Genomic DNA, 23,024 nt, shown 5'->3' with positions numbered 1-23,024 from the left:
CAGTTTAGAGATGTTGTTCCCTTGTCTTCTGTCTTCTGCGGTTTCTGATGATAAATCAACTATAATTCTTACCATTTTTCCCTTGTATGTAATGTGTTGTTCTATATTCTGGCTGCTATTAAAATTTTCTATTTTTGGTTTTCAGCATTTTGACTATGACATTCCTTGGTTTGGTTTTTTACAGATTTATCCTGTTTCAGATTCACTGAACTTCTTGGAACTGTGGGTTGATGTTTCTAATTAAATTGAGGAAATTGCGGGCTATACTCAAAAATTTTTTTTGCTTGCATCTGTTTCTACTGTCCTTCTGAGACTCTAATTGCATTTTTAATTTTGTTTTATTTTGAAATGGAGTCCCGCTCTGTTGCCCAGGCTGGAGTGCATTGGTGCAATCTCAGCTCACCGCAACCTCCACCTCCTGGGTTCAAACAAGTCTCCTGCCTCAGCCTCCTGAGTAGCTGGGACTACAGGAATCCACCAAGACACCCAGCTAATTTTTATATTTTTAGTAGAGACGGGTTTCACTGTGTTGGCCAGGCTGGTCTTGAACCCCTGACCTCAGGTAATCTACCAGCCTTGGCCTCCCAGAGTGCTAAGATTACAGGCATGGGCCAATGTGCCCGGCCTCTAAATGGATTTATATCCGCTCACTTGATATTGTCCTAGGAGCGCTTGAAGCTCTCTTTATTTTTATTGCTTCATTTTTCTTTCTGTGCTTCAGTATGAACAGTTTATTTTGTCCTGTCTTCAGGTTCACTGACCTTTCCTCTGCAGTTTCCTAGCTACTGTTATCTAAAGCCCATGCATTTTTATTTCAGATATTATAGTTTTTAGTGTTAAAAGTTCCATTTTGTTTTGTTTTAGAATTTTCGTAAATCTCTTGATAGTCCCCCATTGTATTTCCTTTTTAAAATATTTTTTCTCACATTATAAGAGTTAAAGTCTTTGCTAATTCAACATTTGGGTCATATAGGGATGTGTTGAGTTACTTCCCTTCATTATGGCTTGAATTTTCTGCTTCTTCACATTTCTATCCTTTTTTATTGTACAGTGGACCTCATGAATAATAAGTTATAGTCTTGGATTTTGTTGCCTTCCTCTGAAGAGTGTTGTTTTATTTCAATAGGCAATTAAATTATGGGCAGTTAATATTTGTTAGGGGATGGTCAGTTACCATATATGGACCTTGCTAAGATAGATGTCTTAGTCCATTCAGGCTGCTGTAACACAATACTTTAGGCTGGGTAATTTATAAGCAATAAACATTTATTGCTCACAGTTCAGGAGACTGGGATTTCCTTCCAAGATCAAGTCTCTAGCAGATTCTGCATCTGGTGAGGACTTGCTCCCTGCTTCAAAAATGTCACCTTCATGCTGTGTCCTCAGTGGTGGAAGGGATGAACACTGTGTCCTCACATGGCAGAAGGGAGCCGGGGAGCTCCCTTAAGCCTCTTTTATAAGGATACTAATCCCATTCAAGAGGTCAGAGCCCTCATGACTTAGTCATTTCCCCAAAGAATGTGCCTTTTAATACTGTCACATTGAGGATTAAGTTTCAGCATTTGATAAGGCTGCAGGGGACACATTCAGACCACAACAATAGATTTATGTTGGTTTTCTCTTGGTCCTGTGGTATAACCCTCAGCCCTGAGATGATACTGTTCCCCCTAAAGCCAGCCTTTCTGGGGTTTCAGTGGAGTCCAAAGTGTTTTGGATGTTCTTTTAATTTGGTGAGACTGGGGAGTTTCCTCAGGAGGTATTGGTTTGATGTAGAATCGACCTAATTCTCTTCCATTCCTTCAGTGATTGTAACCCCTACATGCTATTGTGTGTGTGTGTGTGTGTGTGTGTGTGTGTGTGTGTGTGTGTGTTTGAGATATGGTCTTACTTTGTTGACCAGGCTGGAGTGCAGTAGTGTCATCACGGTTCACTGCACCCTTAGCCACACGAGGCTCAAGTGATTCTTCCCCCTCAGCCTCAGAAGTAGCTGGGACTTCAGGCAGGCACCACCATACCTGATTAAATTTTATTTTTTTATTTTTTTAGAGGCGAAGTCTCACTATGTTACCCAGGCTGCTCTCAAACTCCTGGGCTCAAATGATCCTCCCGCCTTGGCCTTCCAAAGTGCTGGGATTACAGGCCTGGGCCACTATACCCTGCCTTGTCCTGCTTTTGGTCACTCTTCAGTGCTTGCAAATTGCTATTTCTTGTATTTTTCCAGATGTTAAAATAGTTTTCTGTGGGAGGGTTTGTTTGATACAAGCCACTCAACCATTGTTGAAAACAAAACTTAGGAACATGTTTTTGAGCAGAATTGAGGGCTCAGTTATACCCAGAGACAAGGCCTGTGCTTTGATGCCATCTATACAGCTCTGGAAGTTCTTCTGTGGCTCAGTGGCCTGGTCACGTGGAGAGTGTGGCCAGAACAGATCTGAGAGAGTGGACAGTTAAGGGACCAGAGGTTTCTCCGATGAGGAAGCTGGGAGAGGGAATTAAGAGAGAGCTGGAGAAGATGTTGGCCTCGTTCAGGTTCCTCTTTGCTGTCTCTGTGCTCAGACTGTTGTGAGATGTGAGAGAAAGTACATGGATGTTCAGTAAATGGAGTTTATGGTTATGGAGGCCACTGGGTTGAGCTTTACTGGGATTTCATCCAAGTGGCACAATTCCTTGTTGAGTCATCTGGTGACTTCTCTGCCCTTCATGGAAGCAGAAGTGCCTTGTGACATGTGAGGTGTGTGATGGGGTCGTCATCGTTACCGTCATCGGTAGCATCACCATCAGGCGCCTACCTTTGAGGGATACTTTTTTCCGTGGTTCTTTGCTTGTTAGGCAATATTTAGGCTATGTTAACAGAAACCCAAAGTATCAGTGACTTAAACAAAATAGAAGTTTAGTTCTCTCACAGAACACTCTGGCTGTGAGCAGTCCAGGGCTGCTGAGGTAGCTTCTCAGGGTCAGGGAGTCAGGCTTTGTTGATGTCATCGCTACTCTGTCACCTCATCTGGATGACTCATCCCCACCTGACAGTGAAAAAGGGAGCAGCTTTGGGCACTCCCTACCCATAGAAGACCTGTCCTAAAAGATGCCTACATCACCTTTACATCCCATTAACCAGAACGTAGCCACTCTGCTGCGAAGAAAGCTGGGAAATATGGTCTTTATTTGGAGTGGCCCTGAGTCCATCTACACGCCCAGAGTTCTATTGCTATAGAAAGGGAGACTACACACTGGGGACAACCAGCAGTCCCTGCCACAAGTCCTAAGCTCATGCAACTGGTTCTTGTTCAAGGGTGACTCTACAAAAGGAGCATGTTACTTCTGGGGAGCCTATTGAGCATTGAGGAGTTGAGAGACTTCTACCTGCTATGCACATTTCTCCATAAGGGAATCAGAAGACAAGGATTGTCCATCTAAAATAGACCCGTGAAGGAGAAAGTCTGCCTCCGCAAGCACTGGTCATTACAGATTTGTTCCTTGGTGGCTATACTATGCCAGGCTGAGCTGGAAAGATCCAAGTGCTGCTAAGGTTACAGTTCTGATCTTCACCGCCCTGCTGCTGATAAGTGAAGTCACACTAAGCATGTCCTTTAGCCTTCTTGGTCTGTTCTTTCATCTGCAAAGTAAGGGATTGATTGGGTTGTGTCTAAGGTGTTTGTCTAGTGCCCACGTTCTAGCATCGTATGCTCCAGAGCGTACAATGACCCTCCACCCTCCATATCTTTGTATTATGAAGCAAGCTTCCAGGAGGGTGCAGCCACACTCAGCCCTTTGTGGAACGAGGTGGGAGTGTGATTGTGTAAACATGCACACCCGTGCACATACATTGGTGCACACCTTTGCCTGCAGCCTAGGAGGGCCTGGAGACATGAGCTCTTCTATTTTCTTGGGCTTCTCTTGGTTGTATTTTTCTGCAGTCAGAAATTATGACATTCCACATAATTAAACTTATTTATTAAACTTTATTTCCAAGGACTTTTTCTGATTTTGGAACTATTATATGTTCATTGTGGAAAGCAGAGAAAAGTGTAATGAAGTAAGCAGAATGCTCTGCCACTACCCAGACTGTGATGCTGTTAACACTTAGCAGATTTCCTTCACTTCAAAGTGTCTGGGAAAACATGAAAAACACTCATAGATCTGCTTGAGTTAATCGGATGGGGATCACTCACCACATGATGTTTTATGACTTTTTTTTTTTAAACTGGATCACCATTTCCCTGAATCCTTAAATATTTTTCAAGAATGTGATTGTTAACAGCTGCCAGGGATTCTGATCACATAGATGAACACACTGTACTTAGCGCCCTGGACATTCAGGCGTGTCCAGGTCTTTGTTATTACTGATTACATAGCAGTGATACCTCCATTTTACATTGACAGCCTCTTAGTCCTTCTCACAGCTAACTGGGTGCATGTGAGGTCCAGAGAGGTTGGGTGGCTTTCCCAAGGGCACACAGCAAGTGAGTGGTGGGTCCTGGCCATCCGGCCACAAGGCTAGCTGCCTCTCACAGGTGCCAGGGCAGAAGAGGCATAGGTGTGACACTGGGTAGCTGGTGACAGCTTCCAGTGTTTTGGCTTAGGGAGAAAAGAGGCAATGGTGCCTCCCAGCAAGAGGCCACTCTGGGTGGTCTGCAGTGCCCCCACCTGAGAAAAGCTATGCTGGTGTTTGCCCCCACACTGCAGCAAGATGCCTGCTCCTGTCCCCTGCCTCCCACTCCCCAGGCCAGTGTTGAGCCCAGGCCCATGCTTCAGGACAGAGGGAAGAGGCTTTGGAGGCTGCAGGTTAGGTGGTAAGGGGAACAAGGCAGGGAGCCCACATCGGCGGGGCAGGGGCAGGTATGTACTTTGAGTGGCCTGAGTGACCTTGCCCCTGGGAAGGCCTCCTCACCACTGTGCTGTCACTGCTCCCGAAGTACTTTCCCTTTCCAGAGAGGCTCCTGCCCTATAAAGGCCACGTCTGTCTTTCCTCAGCTTGATCCGTCTTGAGAGGGCCACTGAGTGGTGGGTGGAGGGGCAGGGAGGACACAGCATGGCCACATTAGAACTAACATGAGTGTCCCCTCTTGCTGGTTATGCCACTGTCTGCAGTCACCAGGCTTTTGCCCCTTTGCATGAGACCTTTCGGTTTTGACCGTTCTGTGCTTTTCTCTAACAGGCAACCATTGGGATTGACTTCTTGTCAAAAACCATGTACTTGGAGGACCGCACGGTGAGCACCTAATTTTAGGACTGGAAGGGAAAGGGAGGGCTCCTTCGGGCTTATCCCCTAGAATCCTTAGCTGGGCACCACTGAGAGCCCCTGCCCACCCTGCGGGCTAGAGCTGGTGGTGCCAGCATTGCAGAGCCTGATTCTCCCAGCCCCCTGGACCAGGAGGACCTCACTGCCCCACTGACTCTTCTGCCCATGGTCCTGCCCTCCCTGAAACAGGTGCGACTGCAGCTCTGGGACACAGCCGGCCAAGAGAGGTTCCGCAGCCTGATCCCCAGCTACATCCGGGACTCCACAGTGGCTGTGGTGGTGTATGACATCACAAGTAAGTAAGGGTCTGTGCCTAAGGGAGGGTGGCTCATAGAGGCTCCAGGGCCCAGGTGTGACCCTGGTCAGGCCTGTGTTTGTCTGTGTGTGTATGCATGTGTGTGCACACAAGTGTGTGCAATTGTACCCTGAATGCAGAAAGGCAGGGGACAGAGGTGAGTTGCCTTTGAACATCAACATGTTTCCCACTGCCCCCACCCTCCTGCGACAGGCAGGGGTTTACAGGGCCAGGGTGGCTCTGCTCAAAGCAGGGATCAGCATGTGGTAGGAGCTGATACTCACAAGGTTGGCCCTGCTGCAGCCTCTCTGCACCCTCCCTCTTCCTGGCTGTCAGATGCCTCAGGAGCTACTTCTGAATTTGTGTCACCATGGGAGAAGACAATGGTCCCTGGGCCAACCCCGACCCAACAGCTGTGGGTGCAGGACTCCCTGGGAAGGTCGGCCAAGGGGGTCTAGAAGTGCAGTAGACTGGTAATTCGTCTCCAACACTGTGGCTCTTCTGGCCAAAGCAGGTGTTTTAACAGGACTGCACAGCCTCAAGGGTGCACAGGGCTGGGGTAGGGGTGGGGGTGGGGGCTGATGAGGGGCCACACCTGCAAGGCTGGTGTCTTGGAACACACTTGATAAGCCCTCAGGGCTGTGGTTACCCTGAAGTGGGCGGACTCCCCGGGTGCTGTCCACAGCCCTAAAATCACATGGGGAAGCATGTGTACCCCGATGCTGGCACATGCCTCACCACCCAGCCTGCCGCCCTCCCCCTCTGTCCACTCCTCTACTGACCACAGGTCCCCTCCACACCTGAGTGCAGGTGGGAACTGGGCCCACAAGGATCTGGGTTCACATGGCATGAGGCATATCAAAAGGGAGAGTGGGCTGTGGGAAACAGAATTCTGAGGGCAGGCGCCTCCCTTCCCCTTGGGTACGTGGACTCCCAAGTGGTGGGCATAGCCTTATGGCTACTCGGCCCCACAAGGCCTGTCATGGCAACTGAGGGAGGTCAGGCTGCCCAGAAGTGGCCCTGTCTCTCCTGGATTTTTGAGTGTACCTGGCTCCCCTGACTCTAGCCTTGGGGCCACTTTTCCCCCCGTTTCCCCTGCAGAGCCTGACGGTTCTCTTCAGAAACCCCTCTGGCCTTGCCAGACTTCCCTGAGCTCCCCTGGTGGGAAGGCCACTCAGTAGGGCCCTTCCTTTCCTAGGACTGCTGTGTTCTCCTCTGCTTACTCCTCACTGTCCAAACTCGCCAAGTCCTGTGTGTATGTGTGTATGTGTATGCACACACATGTGTGATCCATTTCTCTCTCCACTGAGTCCCCATAGTCAGGTCTGACTCTCAGGTGGACCCCTAAAGCCACTATTCCATGTGGCAAATCATAACACTGTGACCTTCCAGATGGGGTGACTCCTTTCCCACAGAGGGTGGCTGAGCAGTGCAAGCAGCTCCCCAGGACTGGGCGGGGCATGGTTCCCTCTGAAAGGCCCAACCTGGCTAATCTGTTGACTGAGCTCAAACCCCTCCTTGGGTATCCGAGGGCGCGCGCTCACACTCCCTCCTGCTCCTGGCTCACACCTCCCCTTCCCCTGTCCTGCTGGTGGTCCGCCCAGCCTTTCAGTTTATCCCCACTTTCTGCCTCCAGATCTCAACTCCTTCCAACAGACCTCTAAGTGGATTGACGACGTCAGGACAGAGAGGGGCAGTGATGTTATCATCATGCTGGTGGGCAACAAGACAGACCTCGCTGATAAGAGGTAGGTGTGAGGGCACACAGGTACAGGGTGCTTGCCCTCCACTCCTCTCTAACTGCTCCTGGACAGGGAGCTCTGGCGTGCATGGGTGGTGTGTCTGTGCTTCTGTCCATGCATCTGGGAAAGGTCCCTTGAGACACTAGGAGCTTTGAGAACACCTGGTAGAATCTCACCCATGGGTGTCTCATCTGTGAAGGCCTGCCTTCCATCACCAGGCAGGGGCCAGGCATTCCTCCGTGTGCTGTCTGCACAGAGCTCTGTGCACCTGGCTTGGCCCAGCAGTGCACGGTGTAAGGCCACAGCATTGCCCCAGACACAGCAGTCCCCTGGGCCCCAGTGTGTGCACTGCAAACTGTCTGTGCCTGTGAACTGTCCACACCAGTGTGCGTGGGGACGCAAATGCCCCAGGCCCTATGTGTGTGCATGCAGAACATCCGGACCACAAACCTACAGCCGGAGCCTGCTCAGCCTGGTTTGTGGCTGCATCTGGCGTGAGGCTCTCTAAAGAGGCTCTTCCACACTGCCCTCCGTGCACAGGGAGAACTGAGGTGCCATGTATGTACATTGTCCACTCATCTCACGTGACCCGGACTTGGGTTGACAAAGTGACAGGCTGTGGACTGTAGCAAGCAGTGCAGGGCTCTCGCAGCGTCCCTTGACCACCTGAGGAATCATCTGAATTAGAGCCTGTTTTACTAGAGTTCTGTCCTTGAAGGAAGGAAAACTGGGCTCAAATCCCAGTGCAAAGGGTACCCACGCCTTTCATACCCTCACCCACTTCTGCCTGCCGCATTGTGGAGCCCCCTCTGCTAAGTAGCTTTGTGGCCTTGCGGGAGACACTTTTAACCTTAGTGTTTTCATAGAGAAAATGGGACCGATAATACCACCCCCAGTGGCACTGTCTGGCTTGAATCTCTTCACAAACACATGGTCTGCAGTAGTGACTATTGGGAAAGGCAGGGACAGGGCAGTCCTACCCCAGGCCTGCCCCAGGGCCTAATTGAAGCTGCGAAGACACGAAGGAAGGAGTTGGGGGAGGGAATAGTGTCCTGCTGTTCCCTGGTGCCACTTTGTGCTAAGAGACTGTGGTTGGCACCCGGGAGAGGCCCCTGGGATCAGAGCCTGTCTTCAGGGCTGACCAGGGGGGCAGTGGGCTCCCTCTGCCCTGCTGGGCGGGTCCCTCCTCATCTCTGCCAGCCGCGGCTTCTCTGCAGAACTGATTTCCGCCTTCCTTTCATCTCTAGGCAGATAACCATCGAGGAGGGGGAGCAGCGCGCCAAAGAACTGAGCGTCATGTTCATTGAGACCAGTGCAAAGACCGGCTACAACGTGAAGCAGGTGAGGACACACCTGGTACCGGGCCCGGCACGGCATGGCCCTGTGGTCAGCCGCAGGCTCAGACCTGCCTTGCCCTGAGGGGCTGGTGATGGGGTTGGGACAGCCAACCAGAACACCCATAGGTGCGCCCAGTGCAGGGCGAGCTAATTTCCGGAGCTGGTAAAGCCCAAGAGAGGGAGGGAGCACGCCAGGCACAGCGTATGGAGAACGTAAGTCACCAGCCACTGTAGCAGCGGCCAGTCACGGTCCACGTAGCAGGCCCTAACAGTGTCCAGCCACCAGCTTCCAGGAGGCTGAGAGAAGCAGTGGTCCCCTAGCCTCTCACCTCACTTCAGATGATGGGTGTAGGAAAAGTCAATCCGATCAGCATTTGGGGTTCATACCTTGCACTTTGCAAGTGCCTAGGGCTGTGGAGGGCAACTCAGGCATGGAGAAAAGAGCCCACCATGGTGTGGTTGGAGCTCACAGGAGTTAGGGCTGTGGAATTAGGGCTGACCTTGCAGCATGAGGCCCCCTGAGTAGTCCATGGATGGAATTCAGCAGGTCAGCAGACAGGGCTGGAAAACGTTGCACCTTTATCTTCAGTAACCACTGACTTGTCCATAGCACTGAAGGACATCTGATTGGTCCTTCAATGATGAGTATAGGCAATGACTCAGTCTTCTTAGCAGTGCCTATGGCTTTACCACCAACAGAATTCACAGATGCTTTCCTGTCACCTCATGGTGTTGCAGGTATCTTGAAGTTTGCATGCGTCACTGTTCCCCTGTCACAGGAGTTATTAGAGCTCTTGCTAGTTCTCGCTGTTTATTACGTTCATAAGGAAGCATGAATATCAATGAAGTTTATTTCAGTACTCAGTATTTCCTTTATCATCCTATGTGATTGATTTCAAACACTTCAAAGGAGTCCATAGGCTTCACCAGACTGCCAGAGGGGTCCTTAGCTCACGAAAAGGTTAAGATCTCCTGCCGTTGGGGATGAGAAGGACTTGGAGAGGTAGTGAGGAGGGCAGGCATGCCAAGCAGGGGAGCAGCAAAGGTGTGGCTGCAGGGGGCCCGAGGTGTGGGGTGGGGACACTTGGTGAGGAACATGGTTGGCCTGGCGTTCGCTCCTTCCTTGCCACTCCAGCATTGCTGGGATCCCTTGGCAAGCTGTGTATGCAGCACTGGCCTTCTGGATGCAATGGTGGTTTGCCCCATGCGGGCACTGCTGGTGGCCGTGGGGAAGGTGGGCTAGCAGAGTGACAAAAAGAGACAGAGTAGAAGGGATACTATGTGACATTGGGGAGCCCCAAAGCTCCAGGACTTAGTGCCCCACCCTAACTGGAGTATCCTCAGCAGGGCTTCACTCACTCCCATCTGTTCCCAGCCTCCCTTAGTGTGGGCTGAAGCTGTCATGGCCCTTCCTGCTTCCTGGGGGCATGCAGGAGAGACTGGGCTAGGCTGCTGCTATTTGGGAGTCCTAAAGTCATGGGACGTAGAAGGAGGGCAGCACCAGGAGGTCCATAGGGCAGGTAGCATCTGCCTCCACAGTCAGGGTCAGGGAGGCACTGATGCCTCCACCCCCAGAGTGCTCTGGAACCCACGCAGTAGTTTAGCAGGCATTTAAATGTGGTCAGTTTTGAACACTGTGTAGCTCAAAGGAGTCTCCATGTGGTGTGGAGTTCTGGATCTAAAGGTAAGCATATCCACTCACAGAAACCCATACCTGGCCCTAGAGCACCCTTCAAACTGGCATTTTGGCCACCAGCAGAGGCTGTAACTGTTTTGACAACCAGACAAGCACATTGGAGCCGCCCAGGGCAAGGCCGTGAAGGAGAGCTCAGGAAGGATGGCCCAGGCCCCTCATACCCTTGCCCACTAACACCTGCCCCACTGCAGAGCCCCCTCTGCAGCCTGCCCACAAGGGTCCCACACCCTGCCGGGCCCACCAGCAACTTCCCTGCTTGGGCCCTCACTGCCTTTAGCCCTGTCACTCAGCCCGGGTACTCAGGGAAGAGGGTAGTGTCCTGTGGGCTCTGGGGTGAGGCCATGAATAAGACTCACCCTGTCTTCAGAGAGCTCATGCAGTGGAGGGCGTGAGCCCAAAGCCCACCCAGTTCCTGCAGTTCACATTTGTGAGGAGAGCGGGGAGTGTTCCTGGGTTAGTCCATTCAGGCTACTGTAACAAATTACTATAGGTGGGGTAGGATATAAACAACAGAAATGTGTTGCTCACAGTTCTGGAGGCTGGGAAATCCTCGGTCAAGGTGCAAGCAGATTCAGTGTCTGGTGAGGGCCCGTTTCTTCCTAGATGGCGCCTTCCTGCTGCACGCTCACTAGGTGGAAGGGGCAGACAGGCTCCCTCAGGCCTCATTCATCAGGGCACTCATCCCATCCATGAGGGCTCTACCCTCCTGACCTAAGCACCTCCTGAAGCTCACCTCTTCATACTGTCACATTGGAGATTCTCTTTTAGCACAGGAATTTGCACGGGGACCAGCATGCAGAGCATAGCAGTTCAGGGTCCTCCATGCCTCATACTTCTGCCTTGTCACCTCCAAGATTCCATCTCTGCCAGCACCCCATCTGCCACTTGCCACCTGTCCCCTGCCATCCATGCCTGCCCTGACACACACACACACATACACACACACACACACACAGAGAAAACCCACGTGTATACAGACACCTTACCAAGGACACACACTATATTCACATTCCCCCCACACTTCACAAACACACACAGAAAGGTGCCACACATTCACACACCACACTCACATCCCTCTGTATGCTTACACAAATACACATGCACCTGCCCGCACGCACCACTCACAACACACGCATTCTCCATGCAGCCTTACAGGCAAAACACACACACCTACACAAAATAAACAGCTCACGGTCCCACACATCCAAACAAGCTCACAAGATTGCATTCACACTCCTGCATCCCTCACGCTCTCAGAGAAGCCTCACCACTGTGCCCGTGTGGCCCTGGCCCTTGCTGTTTGCTGCCTTGACGCTGGACTTGCTGGGCCCCCTGAACAGACTCATTTGTCTCAAGGGCAAGTCGGTTCCCTACACCTGGTCCCCACAAGGGCTGTGTGCAGAAGCCCACCTTAGGGGCTGTCACCCGGAGGCCCAGACCATTTTCTGCACCAGAGGAGGTCCCCTGCAGTCACAAGCTATGACTTCCACATCCTGCCGCTTTCCCCACCCAGCCCTGCACAGGCTGTGGGACAGTTGCACATCTCCCACAGACCAGTCCCAACCTAACCCGGGGACCCCGTGGCCAGCCTGTTTGGGCAAGAGGCCACGGCTTTCCTTCCTTCCTTCCACACGCTTACACTGAGGCCTGCCCAGACCCAATGCTATGAGAGTCACTGCGGGTGCGGGAGACAGAACGGAGGCACAGCCCCTGCCCTTCAGATGGGCAGATGGTAGAGTAAGGCTGCAGGTTGGGAGAGGAAGAGGCCAGAGGGTGGAGACACAGTGAGGAGCGGAGGGGAGGGCCGAGGTGGGGGCTCATGCTGCATTTCCTCATCTCCAGCTTTTTCGACGTGTGGCGTCGGCTCTACCCGGAATGGAGAATGTCCAGGAGAAAAGCAAAGAAGGGAGTATCCTTTTCCTGTGACAAGTGAGTGAAAAGATGCATAGGAGGAGCCATTTATTCACCGAATATGTTAGTGCAGTGGCCAGACAGTCGCCAGTCCCCCACCCGGCCTTCTGTGGACCGCGCAAACGGCACAGGACATCCTGTAGACAGGGTGTGGCTGAACTCCATGGTCGTGGAGCCCTCATCTGGCTCTAACCATTTACTTCTTCTCCTAGAATAGCAGGAGGATACCAAAGGGGTGTGCACAGAGTGATGCTGAGGGGTGGGGAGTGAGGAACAGCGACTTTGCCCTTCTTTACTGAGAGCATGGTATGGGTTTTATGAACGCAGGCAGAGTCTCCACTGCAGGGAAGGCTGTCACTGGTGATGTGATCTCGTCATGGTTCAGTCTACTTGAGACAGCTCCCACTTCAAACAGACGCCCCCTTCCATGTTCCGCCGCTTTCTCCGCCCGGCCCTACACAGCCCCTGAGGCTCCCCCCTGCTCTGTGGGACAGTTGCACATCACCCACAAACCAGCCCCAACCTGAAGAGACACCTAGAGGCTGAAACAGGTTCAGAGAGGTAGTCTGGTTTGCCCAATGTCACACAGCATGTAAGTTACAGTTAGGGTTCATACTCAAGCTTGCTTCCTCCATAGCCAGCCCTATTTTTTCTGGGACATCGTCCCTCCAAGGGCATTTGAGAGGATCAGATGAAAACTGTGAAGGCATAGCCCACACCTGGCCTCCCCTGCACCTAGTCAGATGTCCCCACCTAAGTTAGCCACTAGAAACTGGGCATGCAGATCCCTGGCCGGCATCCTTTAGAATGGACCTGTCCCTACACAGCAGCTCTCTAGCATGCCCCGCCGATCCCACAGGCCTCTAAGGGCAGACATTTCTGACAGATCAGAGAAGGGCCCTGGGAAGATGGAAGGGCACCTTCGGGCTGATGAGAATCAAAAGCGAGAGAAGCACACAGCTTAATGTTGGAGGCCCAGAGGGGCTGGAGTGGTGGCTGTGCTGCTCCTTCCCCTTCTGCCTGATGGAGCTGCTGGGGCAGGGTGGGCAGGACACTGGGAGCCTCAGGGTGGCAGCAAGAGGGAGCCTGACACAGGCCTGGAGGGAGGCTGGGCCTCTCCAGCTTTCCTTAAGGAGCTCTCAGAGCAGACTCGAGACCCACCCTGCTTAGGGGTGGAGCAGGAAGGCTTACTAAGGAGCAGGTGCCCCAGCAGTCCCCTGGTCTGTGTGTCTCCAGAAGACAAACTGGCCGAGAGGAGGGGGTTTGAGGAGTGTCTCCTGGTTGGTCAGTTATGAGACTCCAATCACAGATAAAGAGACTGAGGCTCACATACTTGACAAGGGCACCCCACAGCTCTCAGTAGCAGAGCCAGGCTCCAGAGCTCAGAAGAGAGCCCCCATGGAATCAGTTGTCACATGGGACTCCCTCGAGGTTCCAGGAACATACAGAAGCCAATCTGAAGGGCAAACATAGGAGCAGGACCAAGGGAGAGGGGCAGACAAGGTGCAGGCGATCCCTGCTGTGCCTGCCAGCAAGGGGAAGGGTTGCACTGCCTGCTTTCCATCCCACCAGCTCTCAAGGCACGGCACACTGGCCAGGGTGAGTGGTGATCATTTCATTCACATTCTCCCGGAGTCGTACTATGGAGGCTCCAGGCTGCGCCCACAGTCAGGTCAGGCTGGGCTGAGTGCGGGGTGACAATGTGCCTAGTGTCTCATCCAGCTACCAATGACCTTCGGGCCCCTTGAGAGAAAGGATACAGGGCAGGTTGCAAACACACTGCACAGGGCCATGTGACCTGTGTCCCTTTTTCTAGCTGTGGGGTCCCCTCATCTGGGTAGATGTACTGCCATCCTCTCACGAGGCAGATACTGGAGTGGCCACCAGAGCTCCCAGAGGGACCAGGTGGAGGCAGCTGTCACTCTGCTTCAGCCGGGGTGGGGTGCTGGCATTTCTGCTTACTCATAGTTCAAATCCAGGTGTTTTGAAGATGTGTGCTTTCAGGTCATGTTCATAATTGTGTTCAACATTGAGAGCAAACACACAGAAGCACTGCTTTGTGGCGATGTATAAACTGTTCACACTTGGCCTTACTTGCTTGGCTCAGGGCATGGGGAATGTGTGGCTTGAGGTTTATGTCTCCTGCTTGCAGGTCCAGATGGGGGGCTGCCTTCTTCACATTGAACACAGGAGGCCCCCCTCAGGGCCGCTCTGGCCAACACTTCTGCCCAGCAGCACCCTCCACTGGTCTTCTGCTCTCTCAGCAAAGTAGAGGCCAGGGGGCCACCAAGTGGTAGAGCCCTAAGCCCCTCATGGGGTCTACATACACAACTCCCCAATCCCCACTTTCTGCCCAAATACAGCGTGCCTCCATTGCATGGGCCTGCACTCCTTCTGCACAAGGCTGGCTTATGCAAAGGGACAGCAGTATTGTGGGCACTTCATGAAGTGGCTCTAAGTAGGTGAGGACAGTACACCCCAAACTTGATAGAGCATGCCCAAGGCCTCCCAACTTCTTAATTGTGAGCTGGAACCACATCCAAATAATTGGATTCCACAGCCCTGTTACCCTCTCTGATGGGACTGTGGGGTGCTTTGAGATTCCAGATACAGAGAGTAGATTATGCTGCAGTTGGGTCAGAGGTGCTGGGACTGGGGAAGCATACCCAACAGTAGGGGTGAGTTTGTAACAGGCTGCCTGGGCCCACCCATCACTGTTCCAGGAACAAGAGACAGTGGACACTGAATGTGGCTCATGATGGGCCACACTTGACCCAGAGGGAAGAGGCGGGTGAGCTCTGGCCGTGCCTGCTGGAAAGGCACATATCAAACCTCTTGAGGCTTATGGGAAACCCTGAGTTTCCTCTTCCGGGGCATCATTTAAACATGGGTCCAGTCATTTTTCCCTATCCTGTCAATCAGCAAGCAGCCCCCGGGGAACTGCATTTCAGCAGCATGTGGCATAACGAGGAAGGAGGTGACATTAAATGAGAGCCTGTGTGAAAGCTCCTAGTGGAAGAGCTGGACCTGTGCTCTCCAATTCTGCAGCCACATGTGGCTATTCTGACTTAAACTAGTTAAAATTCAGTTGAATTAAAAGTTCAGCTCCTCACTTGCACTGGCATCCTTTCAAGTGCCCAGTTACCCATGTTGCTAATGGTGAGACCTTGGACAGTGCAGATATAGAATATTTCTGTCATCGCAGAAAGTTCTTTGGACAGTGCTGGAATAGAATTGGTTTCCTGGATGTCTGTGCCTTGGGACTCTCCAAAGAAATTGTTAACAACACATATCTGGGGCCCATCCCCACATCTACCAAGGTAGGGCCCAGCAAGACATATTTTTAACAAATATCTCAGAAAATTTTGATGCAATCCATTTGAGAACTGCTGCTGTGCAGTGTGTGAAAGTATTCTGACTCCAGTTGTGCATGAGACTTTTTTAGTGGTAGTCAGGTACCTTCAACTGAGCAGAATGTAATGCTGTAACAGTGGCCGACCTTCGAGCTAGACCAGTGTTTCTCACCCAGGACTAATATTGCCCGCCCCCCATTTGGCAATGTCTTCATACGCTTTGGCTCGTCATAAATTGGGGAAAGGGAATGGGGTTTACCTGGAATCTCATAGATTGTGGTCAGGGATGCTTCTGAACATCCTACGTGCACGGGACGCCCCCATCACAAGGAATTGTCTGGCCCAAAATGTCAGTAGTGTTGAGCTTGAGAAGCCAGTCCACAAGGGGCTTAGCACAGCCAGGTAATTGAAAGTAGAAGGCTGGGGTTGGATAGCCTTGGGTTTGTGCCTGAGCACCTCAGCTTCCCAGCTGGCAGGTGGCCGTTTCACTCCCCACTGCGCGGGGTCTCCTGTGGAAGTGAGGTAGCACATTTACAGCGCTCAGCACAGAGTCAGTGCTCAGCACCGCCTGGAAGGGCTTCACAGGAGAGGCCACTAGTGCATGCACCCTGGACCTAAGAATGAGGACACTTTTACAGGTAAAGATGAGGAGGAAGGTTGGGTGCAGGGAGGGAGCATCACTTCTAGAAGGAAAGAACAGCATGAACAAAGGAAAGAAGGAAAGCATAGGACGTGTTTAAAGCAGAGGAAAGTCTGGTGGGGCCTCGGTGTGTGATCGAGGAAAGGGGATGAGCCTAGTGTTAACGCCAGGGGAGGCCTGAGTGAGAAACCCATGGATGCTTTGTTTCTGTAGCAGAATGTGACATGATTGTCACCCGAGCTGGCTTTGGGAAGCCACCATGCTGAGAGAGAGCTGGCTGGGCTCAGACGGGCACTCAGAGAAGACCGGAAGAGCTCAAGGAGGCCTGTGCCCAGGCCAGGGATACAGAAGGGGACTGGGCTGCCAGCATCGGACATAAAACTACAGCTGCCAGAGAGAAACAGCAGGGCATTCCTGGAAGTGGGTCTGCCAAAATGGGTAGGCAGTAGAGAAGTAGGCTGTGTGACTGGAGTAGAAAGAACAAAAGGTGGACTGCAGTGCGCAGTGGGAAGGAAGGCATTTGCTTATTATCTGTTTACTCCTTTATATGCTGCAATGTGTGTATACATACAAACAAGATAAAGCTGTATGTGTATGTGTGTACACACGCACATATGGAGAACAAAGGTAGGAAAAGCAAAGAAAAGTCAAGAGATAAAGTCATACTCAAAATATATGCCGTGGCTGCATGGTTGTTAGAGGTGGCCAAAAAGTTCACTCTGAGCAGCCTAACAGCCAAGGCAAGGAAAGAAAAATGTAAACTTCAGGAGAAGCCTGGCTTTTCATAGTATTTAAACCAAAAGAATCTCTCCTGTTGTCCTCAAATAGGAGCCACAAAAGCATCCTTAGGATGCCAGCAACAAGTTCCGTAAGAGCGCTGCTCATACCACCACAGCCCGCACACACCGGTCTTAGGGCAGTCCTGCAGCCGGCACCAAAGCCCTGTCCAGGAAGAGCAATTCTGTGAGGTATCAAAGGGCCTGATCCTCAGCTATAATTAGGTCTGGTTTGATGCAAGGCTAAAACTTCAAATACAGTCTTGGCTTTGTGCCCGGTGAGGAAGGGAGAGGGCCAGCCTGGCTGTGCATTTTGAAGCAGTCCCTCTGGTGGCTCTGGTAAGTGCTTCTCTAGCCACAGCCCCTGAGGGCACCAGAGGAAAGAGCTGGCAAGGGGGCAGTGTGTAGGCCCTGTGGTGGATGTGGCCATCCTCAGGATCTAAGTGATGTGTTCTGACTAAAGCTTGAGGGGTTTGCTCCTGCTGCCAGTTAGGCAAGGGCCATGTACCATTGTGCTTTGAGATGTGAATCTGGCGGGCTCTTCATCTCCATTGCACTTTGAGGGGGGCAGGCAGGTAACCCGGCTGAGGCCAGAGCTGGGAACTGGCGTTTGAGCACAGGTCAAGGGGAGGCTTCTGAGAAAGGGACCCTCTGGCCTTGGTATAGATGGTGATCCCACAGCCCAGGCAAGACAAGCTTTGCTTGGGTGGACAGGCATCGGGGGAAGTAGATGGGTGAAGAGAAGAGGAGGCAAAGTGGGAGCTGGTGTTGCACCCTTTCTAGCCCACCCAAACCAAGAGCCAAGTCCTTCGGTGTTTGCAGAGAAACAGAGCAGTAGCCAAAGGGTACGGTGCACAGGGCTGAGCGGGGTGGCAGCTTCTCCAGGAGAGTCGTCTTCCTTAGCCCATCCCCCTGCAGTGATTGACATCAAACTGGACAAACCCCAGGAGCCCCCGGCCAGCGAGGGGGGCTGCTCCTGCTAATGCAAAGCCGACCTGCGGCTTCCCATGACACTCCTTGCTTGTTGTGTTGCTTCCTATTGGCTAGCTTCCTAAGGGGGGAGGGAACTGAGTTATCAAGATGGGAGGATTTTTCTTTTCTCTCTGTCTCTAGGAGTAGGGTGGGATGGGGAGGGAGGCTGGGCATCAGGGATCACGTCACTCTTAACAGCTGTTACTTAAACGACTATTTTTTGGTTTGGTTGTAATATATTGTACTTTATTAAGATTGCCAAAAACTGTTAAAATTTAAAAAAAATTTAAATCATGTGTATACAATTTTTTGCCAGATAAAAATGTAGTCATTTTTATTTGAAAGATGTGCTTTTTGTTTTTGTATATTTGTAAACTTATAGAGAACCTTTTCCACACACCTCCTCCTTCCTGTTCTCTTTGAACCATTCATCACCTCTGCCTTCCTCCCATCCCCAGCCCAATAAATTAAAACAATTAACTGAGCAACTTAATTAGGCTCCAGTCCAGGGCCATCTGGCTCCACTCTCCAGGCCCTACTTGGTTAAATCAAACATTGGTTGAACACATCAGCCTCTGAAAAGGTAGCTCTGACTTTGTCCTTCCATGCCCAGAGTGGGTCATCAACCTTGTGTGGAGCTGAGACTAAGGCCTTGTGGGCTCTAGGCAGCCTGGCAGCAGGCCCCAGGGGCACTGCTCTCACTTCCCTTTCCCCTTCCCTGAAAAGCCTTGAAGGGGTTGAGGGTACAGGCAACTTTGTGTTCTCCATACCCTCAGGGACTGGCAGAGGAAGAGGCCATCAGGAGGACGGGGTGCTGTTGGCAATTGCAGCTGTGCAGTGCGCGGTTATAGACTGGGGTTCCGTGTGTAGTTCTGAAAACATTTTAACCAGCCTACCTGGCAATCTGCACACACAGCTGGGCTAACCCTAAGAAACTCAGTGTGTGATGTTGGGCAGCGTGGCATCCTGAAGCCTTCCTCCTGGGTGTCAGGGAAGCTGGAGTCTGTACCACCTAGAGTTGAGCCTCTGTGATTGGGGGGAAGGGTTGTCTGTAGAACCACCACCTTGAAAGATCCATGTTCTTAGAGCCTAAGCTGCTAATATTGTCGAGTACTTTCTGGAAAAGCTGATCTGTTGCTGTGTTTTCACCCCACTGGCATGGCACAATTGAAGTCCTTGTGGACATCCCTTTGTGGCTGTTGCGGCTGCCCTGTGGTCACCTGAGGGTATGGTTCAGGTGGGGTCTCCAGAAGCTGCCTGGGGTACTAGGACTTGCCCCCAGAGAGCCATCTCTTCCATTTTTTACTCATTCCTGAAAATGTTTTAGTCCTGAGGACCTGTAAAGTCTCTGAAGAGAACCCTCTCTCTTCTCTCTAAGTGATATAACCCACTTGGCCAGCATTCCAAACTCAGACTCACTGCCCTGAGCCTACACAGAGCCAGGTGCAATGGACAGTGAGTCTGGCCAAAATGTCAGCCCCTCCCTCCCTGCTGTCATTGGCTCTTCCTCCAGGCTGCTGCTGGGCATGTCATAGATAGGATGAATGACCATCTGGGGTATGGTGGGCTGAACTCCACAAGGTTGTTGGAATGCATGTTGAAACTTCTCAGAAATTAATCTGAAACGGCAGGCAGTAAGTGCAGCAGAACCTGGCTGGACTGATACTCGTGCAGTGGGCCTGCCAAACGTCCTCTGTCCAGGAGGCTGTGTGCCAGAGATCATCGCTAGAGAGGAATTTATCTTCAGGTGAAGAAGAAACGAAGGAGGATCCCACTGAACATCTCTTCCAGAAGGCAAGGACCAATGTTTGAACGTGTTTCAGATGTCACGTGTTTAGTTTTTATATGTGTGTACATAATTATATATAGAGATAGACTTGTGTATACACCTTCCACAAACACATCCTCACACGGAGATACATGTGCTCAATGTATATTCTTGTTTCTCCTGCTCTCAAGTTGGAACTTGCATTGTGATAACAGTTTTGGAAATTCAAAAGTACTGCAACGTGTTGAAATAAGAAATACTTAATATTGTCAAATAACTTGTGATTGTCTTGCCATCAATAAAATAATGCATAGTTGTGTTAAACTACAGGCAAACATAGCCCACAGGAATATCTCCACCATTTCTCTATGTACTTTATATGCACGGGTGTGCATGCCTGTGTGGGCCAGTGTCCCCCCCACCATGGGCACACCCCCAAGTGGTGCTTGTTGGAAGAGTGCTTACTTACCTCGAGAGAATTCACAGGAGTCCGCATGACAGCATCCTGCCTGGCTGGCAGCGAAGGCCATCACCTGTGGCCTCTGAGACCGCCCCGTTTACAGGGATCTGCGCTGGGTCTCAGTGAATGAACGTACGGTAGATTTTTATTTTCTTGGCACTAAAGATTAGCTTTTTTAAAAAAAAAAATCCTATAAAACACGGTAGAAACTCAGTTCCCTTCTCATGTGCACACACACCCAAGGCACTATGGACTGCTTTTTCATCCTGGTCTAGAGGAGCAGTAAAAGATGGCATTTGGCTTGACGTGGCCTTAGTGAGTTTTGCCTTTCCTAGCATGCACACAACATTCTCTCTTTGAGCTTGGGTTCTCCCCAGCCGCTTGGCCTCTGAGGCTGAGGGTGGCTTCCTCCTCCTGTCCTCCCATATCCGCAGTTTCATGGTGCTCCCTTCCGCAGGTGCGGTTTCCATCCCTCCCTTCCTGGGGTCTGGAAAGGCAGCCACACCTCTTTTTGGGAAGTTGTTGGTTCCCTGATTTTTGTCTTGGGCAGGCACCATCCCTGTCCCCTTGCTTGTGGGTAGGATTGGCACAGTTAAGGTTCCATGACAAACTGTCAGGTGCTCTTGAAGATGCCATGGCATTGCCTCAGCACCCCAGCACCCCAGCAAGAGCATTGCGTCTTTGCTGAATCCAGATGGGTTAGCAGAGGGCAAAGTAGAGGATTCCTTTGAGGAAATGTTCTCAACTAAGTAATTCAGTCCCTCTCCACAAAGACTAGACCTGACCTGGCAGATTAGCAGGATCCTCTTCTTTTGGCCTTCTTTTTTGGGAGGGCGGGGTGGGGGGGTGAATCTCAAAAGCTATTAGCGAAGCTCTTGTTCTGCAGGCATCAGGAAGATTGAGTATAAGATGGAAAAAGCAAACAGCCTATTTACAAGTGGAAACACACTGGTTCTGATCACTCCTAACTTACTGGGTGATCATACGTACATCAGTATGAAGGTGTGACATCAGAATCATGAGCACTGTGGCTGCAGTTGTGGTCCGAGATTAGTGGTCTTGGTAGCTGTTGGCAACAGTTTCCTTTGGTCAGAGGCCTCCGTGCTGTCTATTGCTGCTCTCTTGTCATCATCCTTAAACATTCAGTCATGTTCCCAGGTCTGCGGGGAGCAATGGCCAGACTAGTTTCAGTGTCTCTGGCAACAGATACAAGGATTGACATGGTGGTAGCTAAGAGTGCAGACACATCTGGGGTGCAATGTCTCCATCATCCTGGTGGCTAGCCAGTGCTGGGAGGCCCTGCCCTGGGGTACCAGTTGTGTCAGTAATAAAGGGATGGCCCTGCTAGCTTCAGCGTCCTTCAGTTAGAGCAGCCTCATTTCTTCACAAGTTGAAAGGCAGGCGAGGATGTCAGGACATGAGATGAGACCAGGGAGCTGAGGACGGTGAGGCGTGTGTGAGCCACATAAGGTGCAGCTGAACAGAAGTATGTCCGTGTACATCAGCCAAGCAGGTTTTGTGCCCACTCCTTTCCAAACTACCTCTCCCCAAAGAATATGAGGCATCGTCACCTTGTTACAGCTGTGCGAGGCAGAGCTCTCATAACTTCCTGTCTACAGGCAGGAAAACTAGGATGGAGAAGGGCGACTTGATGAGGATCCCCCAGGAAGTTAGGAATGATCCGAACCAATGTGTTTCCACTCTTCATCCATTGCTGCCCTGTGTGTGAACAAATGTAACTCCATATTTATTACACAGCAAGGACTGCTGTGCATGGGTGTGTTCCTCAGACCATCTCTGCACTTTGGTTAGGACACTAGGTTCTTCCTAGCATGTGAGTGAGAATATCGGTGGTATTTTGGGCTCCTCTACTGCAGAAGGGCCAGTCCCCAAGTCTACTCTCATTGTCATGGGCACCCACACCGATCAGGACACCCTTTGAATTTTTGACATGAACTATTTAGGTGTTCCAAAGCCTTGGGATCTCAATGTGCAAACTCCTTGGACTCCAGACCCCTGTCTGGTTGGCATTCCCAGCAGCGCGTGGTTTCATTAGGAAATCCTTGTAGCAGGGGTGTAGATGGTTTCTTCAGGAGGTGGGAAGACTCCGTAGCATAGAAGGCCAGCCTGCATCTCGCGGTGTGTGTCCACTTCTCCCCTCACTTTCCCCTCACCCATCCCTTTAAAGTGATTGGCTGTGAGGAGCACAGAGGGTGGCAGTTCCATCTGTTACGGGCTCAGAAGACATAGCCACCATGTTGACTTCACATTAAACTGTGTAAAATGTGGAAAAGACTCAGCATGTTGGTCAAACAATAAACTGTCCTAATTCTCAAAACAAAGCTTCTTGTCTGTGTTTAAGTGGTGCTGTCATAAACGGGGGGGGGGGGTCAAAAACCGAGTTCCTCAGGTGTGTGCTCCACAAAGTCCCTCTTCTCATGCCTGAGTGGTACGTCCCCTACTCAAAGCCCTTTGCTGTTTTGCCTCTTCCTCCTACCGGGGAAGTTGGAGGAAGAAGCAAAACAGCAAAGGGCTTTGAGTGGACACTCCTCTCATGAGTGTGTCCCATCTTTCCTCCTTAGGAGTTGCCCATCAACTCCTAATGGGGAAAGATGGGACACACTCATGAGAGTAAATCCACACACATTTCCCTAATCTCCCTTCTGCTGAAAGGCTGATGGGAAGGGAGCCTCCGGGCAGAACTGAGAGTCAGGGGTATGAGATCTTCCTTCATCCCCACTCTGTACTTGTCATGGCTGTGGGATTAGGAAGTGGGGTGAGGGTACAGGGACTGGATCTCTCATGCTTCTGATTTTCAGAAAGCCGTTTAAAGGC

General features: G+C 51.3%; 1 protein-coding gene across 2 annotated transcripts in view; it reads left to right on the top strand.

Annotated features, from left to right (window-relative positions):
• RAB6B (RAB6B, member RAS oncogene family) overlaps window positions 1–22,531 on the top strand; it is a 72,501-nt gene extending 49,970 nt beyond the window's left edge. For both annotated transcript variants that reach the window (XM_017505722.2, XM_037730356.1), the window contains exons 3-8: window positions 5,156–5,209; window positions 5,429–5,534; window positions 7,171–7,282; window positions 8,524–8,617; window positions 12,152–12,218; window positions 17,908–22,531. In XM_017505722.2, the coding sequence (XP_017361211.1) occupies window positions 5,156–5,209; window positions 5,429–5,534; window positions 7,171–7,282; window positions 8,524–8,617; window positions 12,152–12,218; window positions 17,908–17,972 (498 nt within the window). In that variant the 3' untranslated portion in view covers window positions 17,973–22,531. The remainder of the gene's footprint in view (window positions 1–5,155; window positions 5,210–5,428; window positions 5,535–7,170; window positions 7,283–8,523; window positions 8,618–12,151; window positions 12,219–17,907) is intronic.
• The last annotated feature ends 493 nt before the right edge of the window (window positions 22,532–23,024 follow it).

The sequence above is a fragment of the Cebus imitator genome, unplaced genomic scaffold (genome assembly GCF_001604975.1).
Source record: "Cebus imitator isolate Cc_AM_T3 unplaced genomic scaffold, Cebus_imitator-1.0 Scaffold340, whole genome shotgun sequence".
Lineage (NCBI taxonomy): Eukaryota > Metazoa > Chordata > Mammalia > Primates > Cebidae > Cebus > Cebus imitator.
This window is presented reverse-complemented; position numbering and strand designations above follow the sequence as displayed.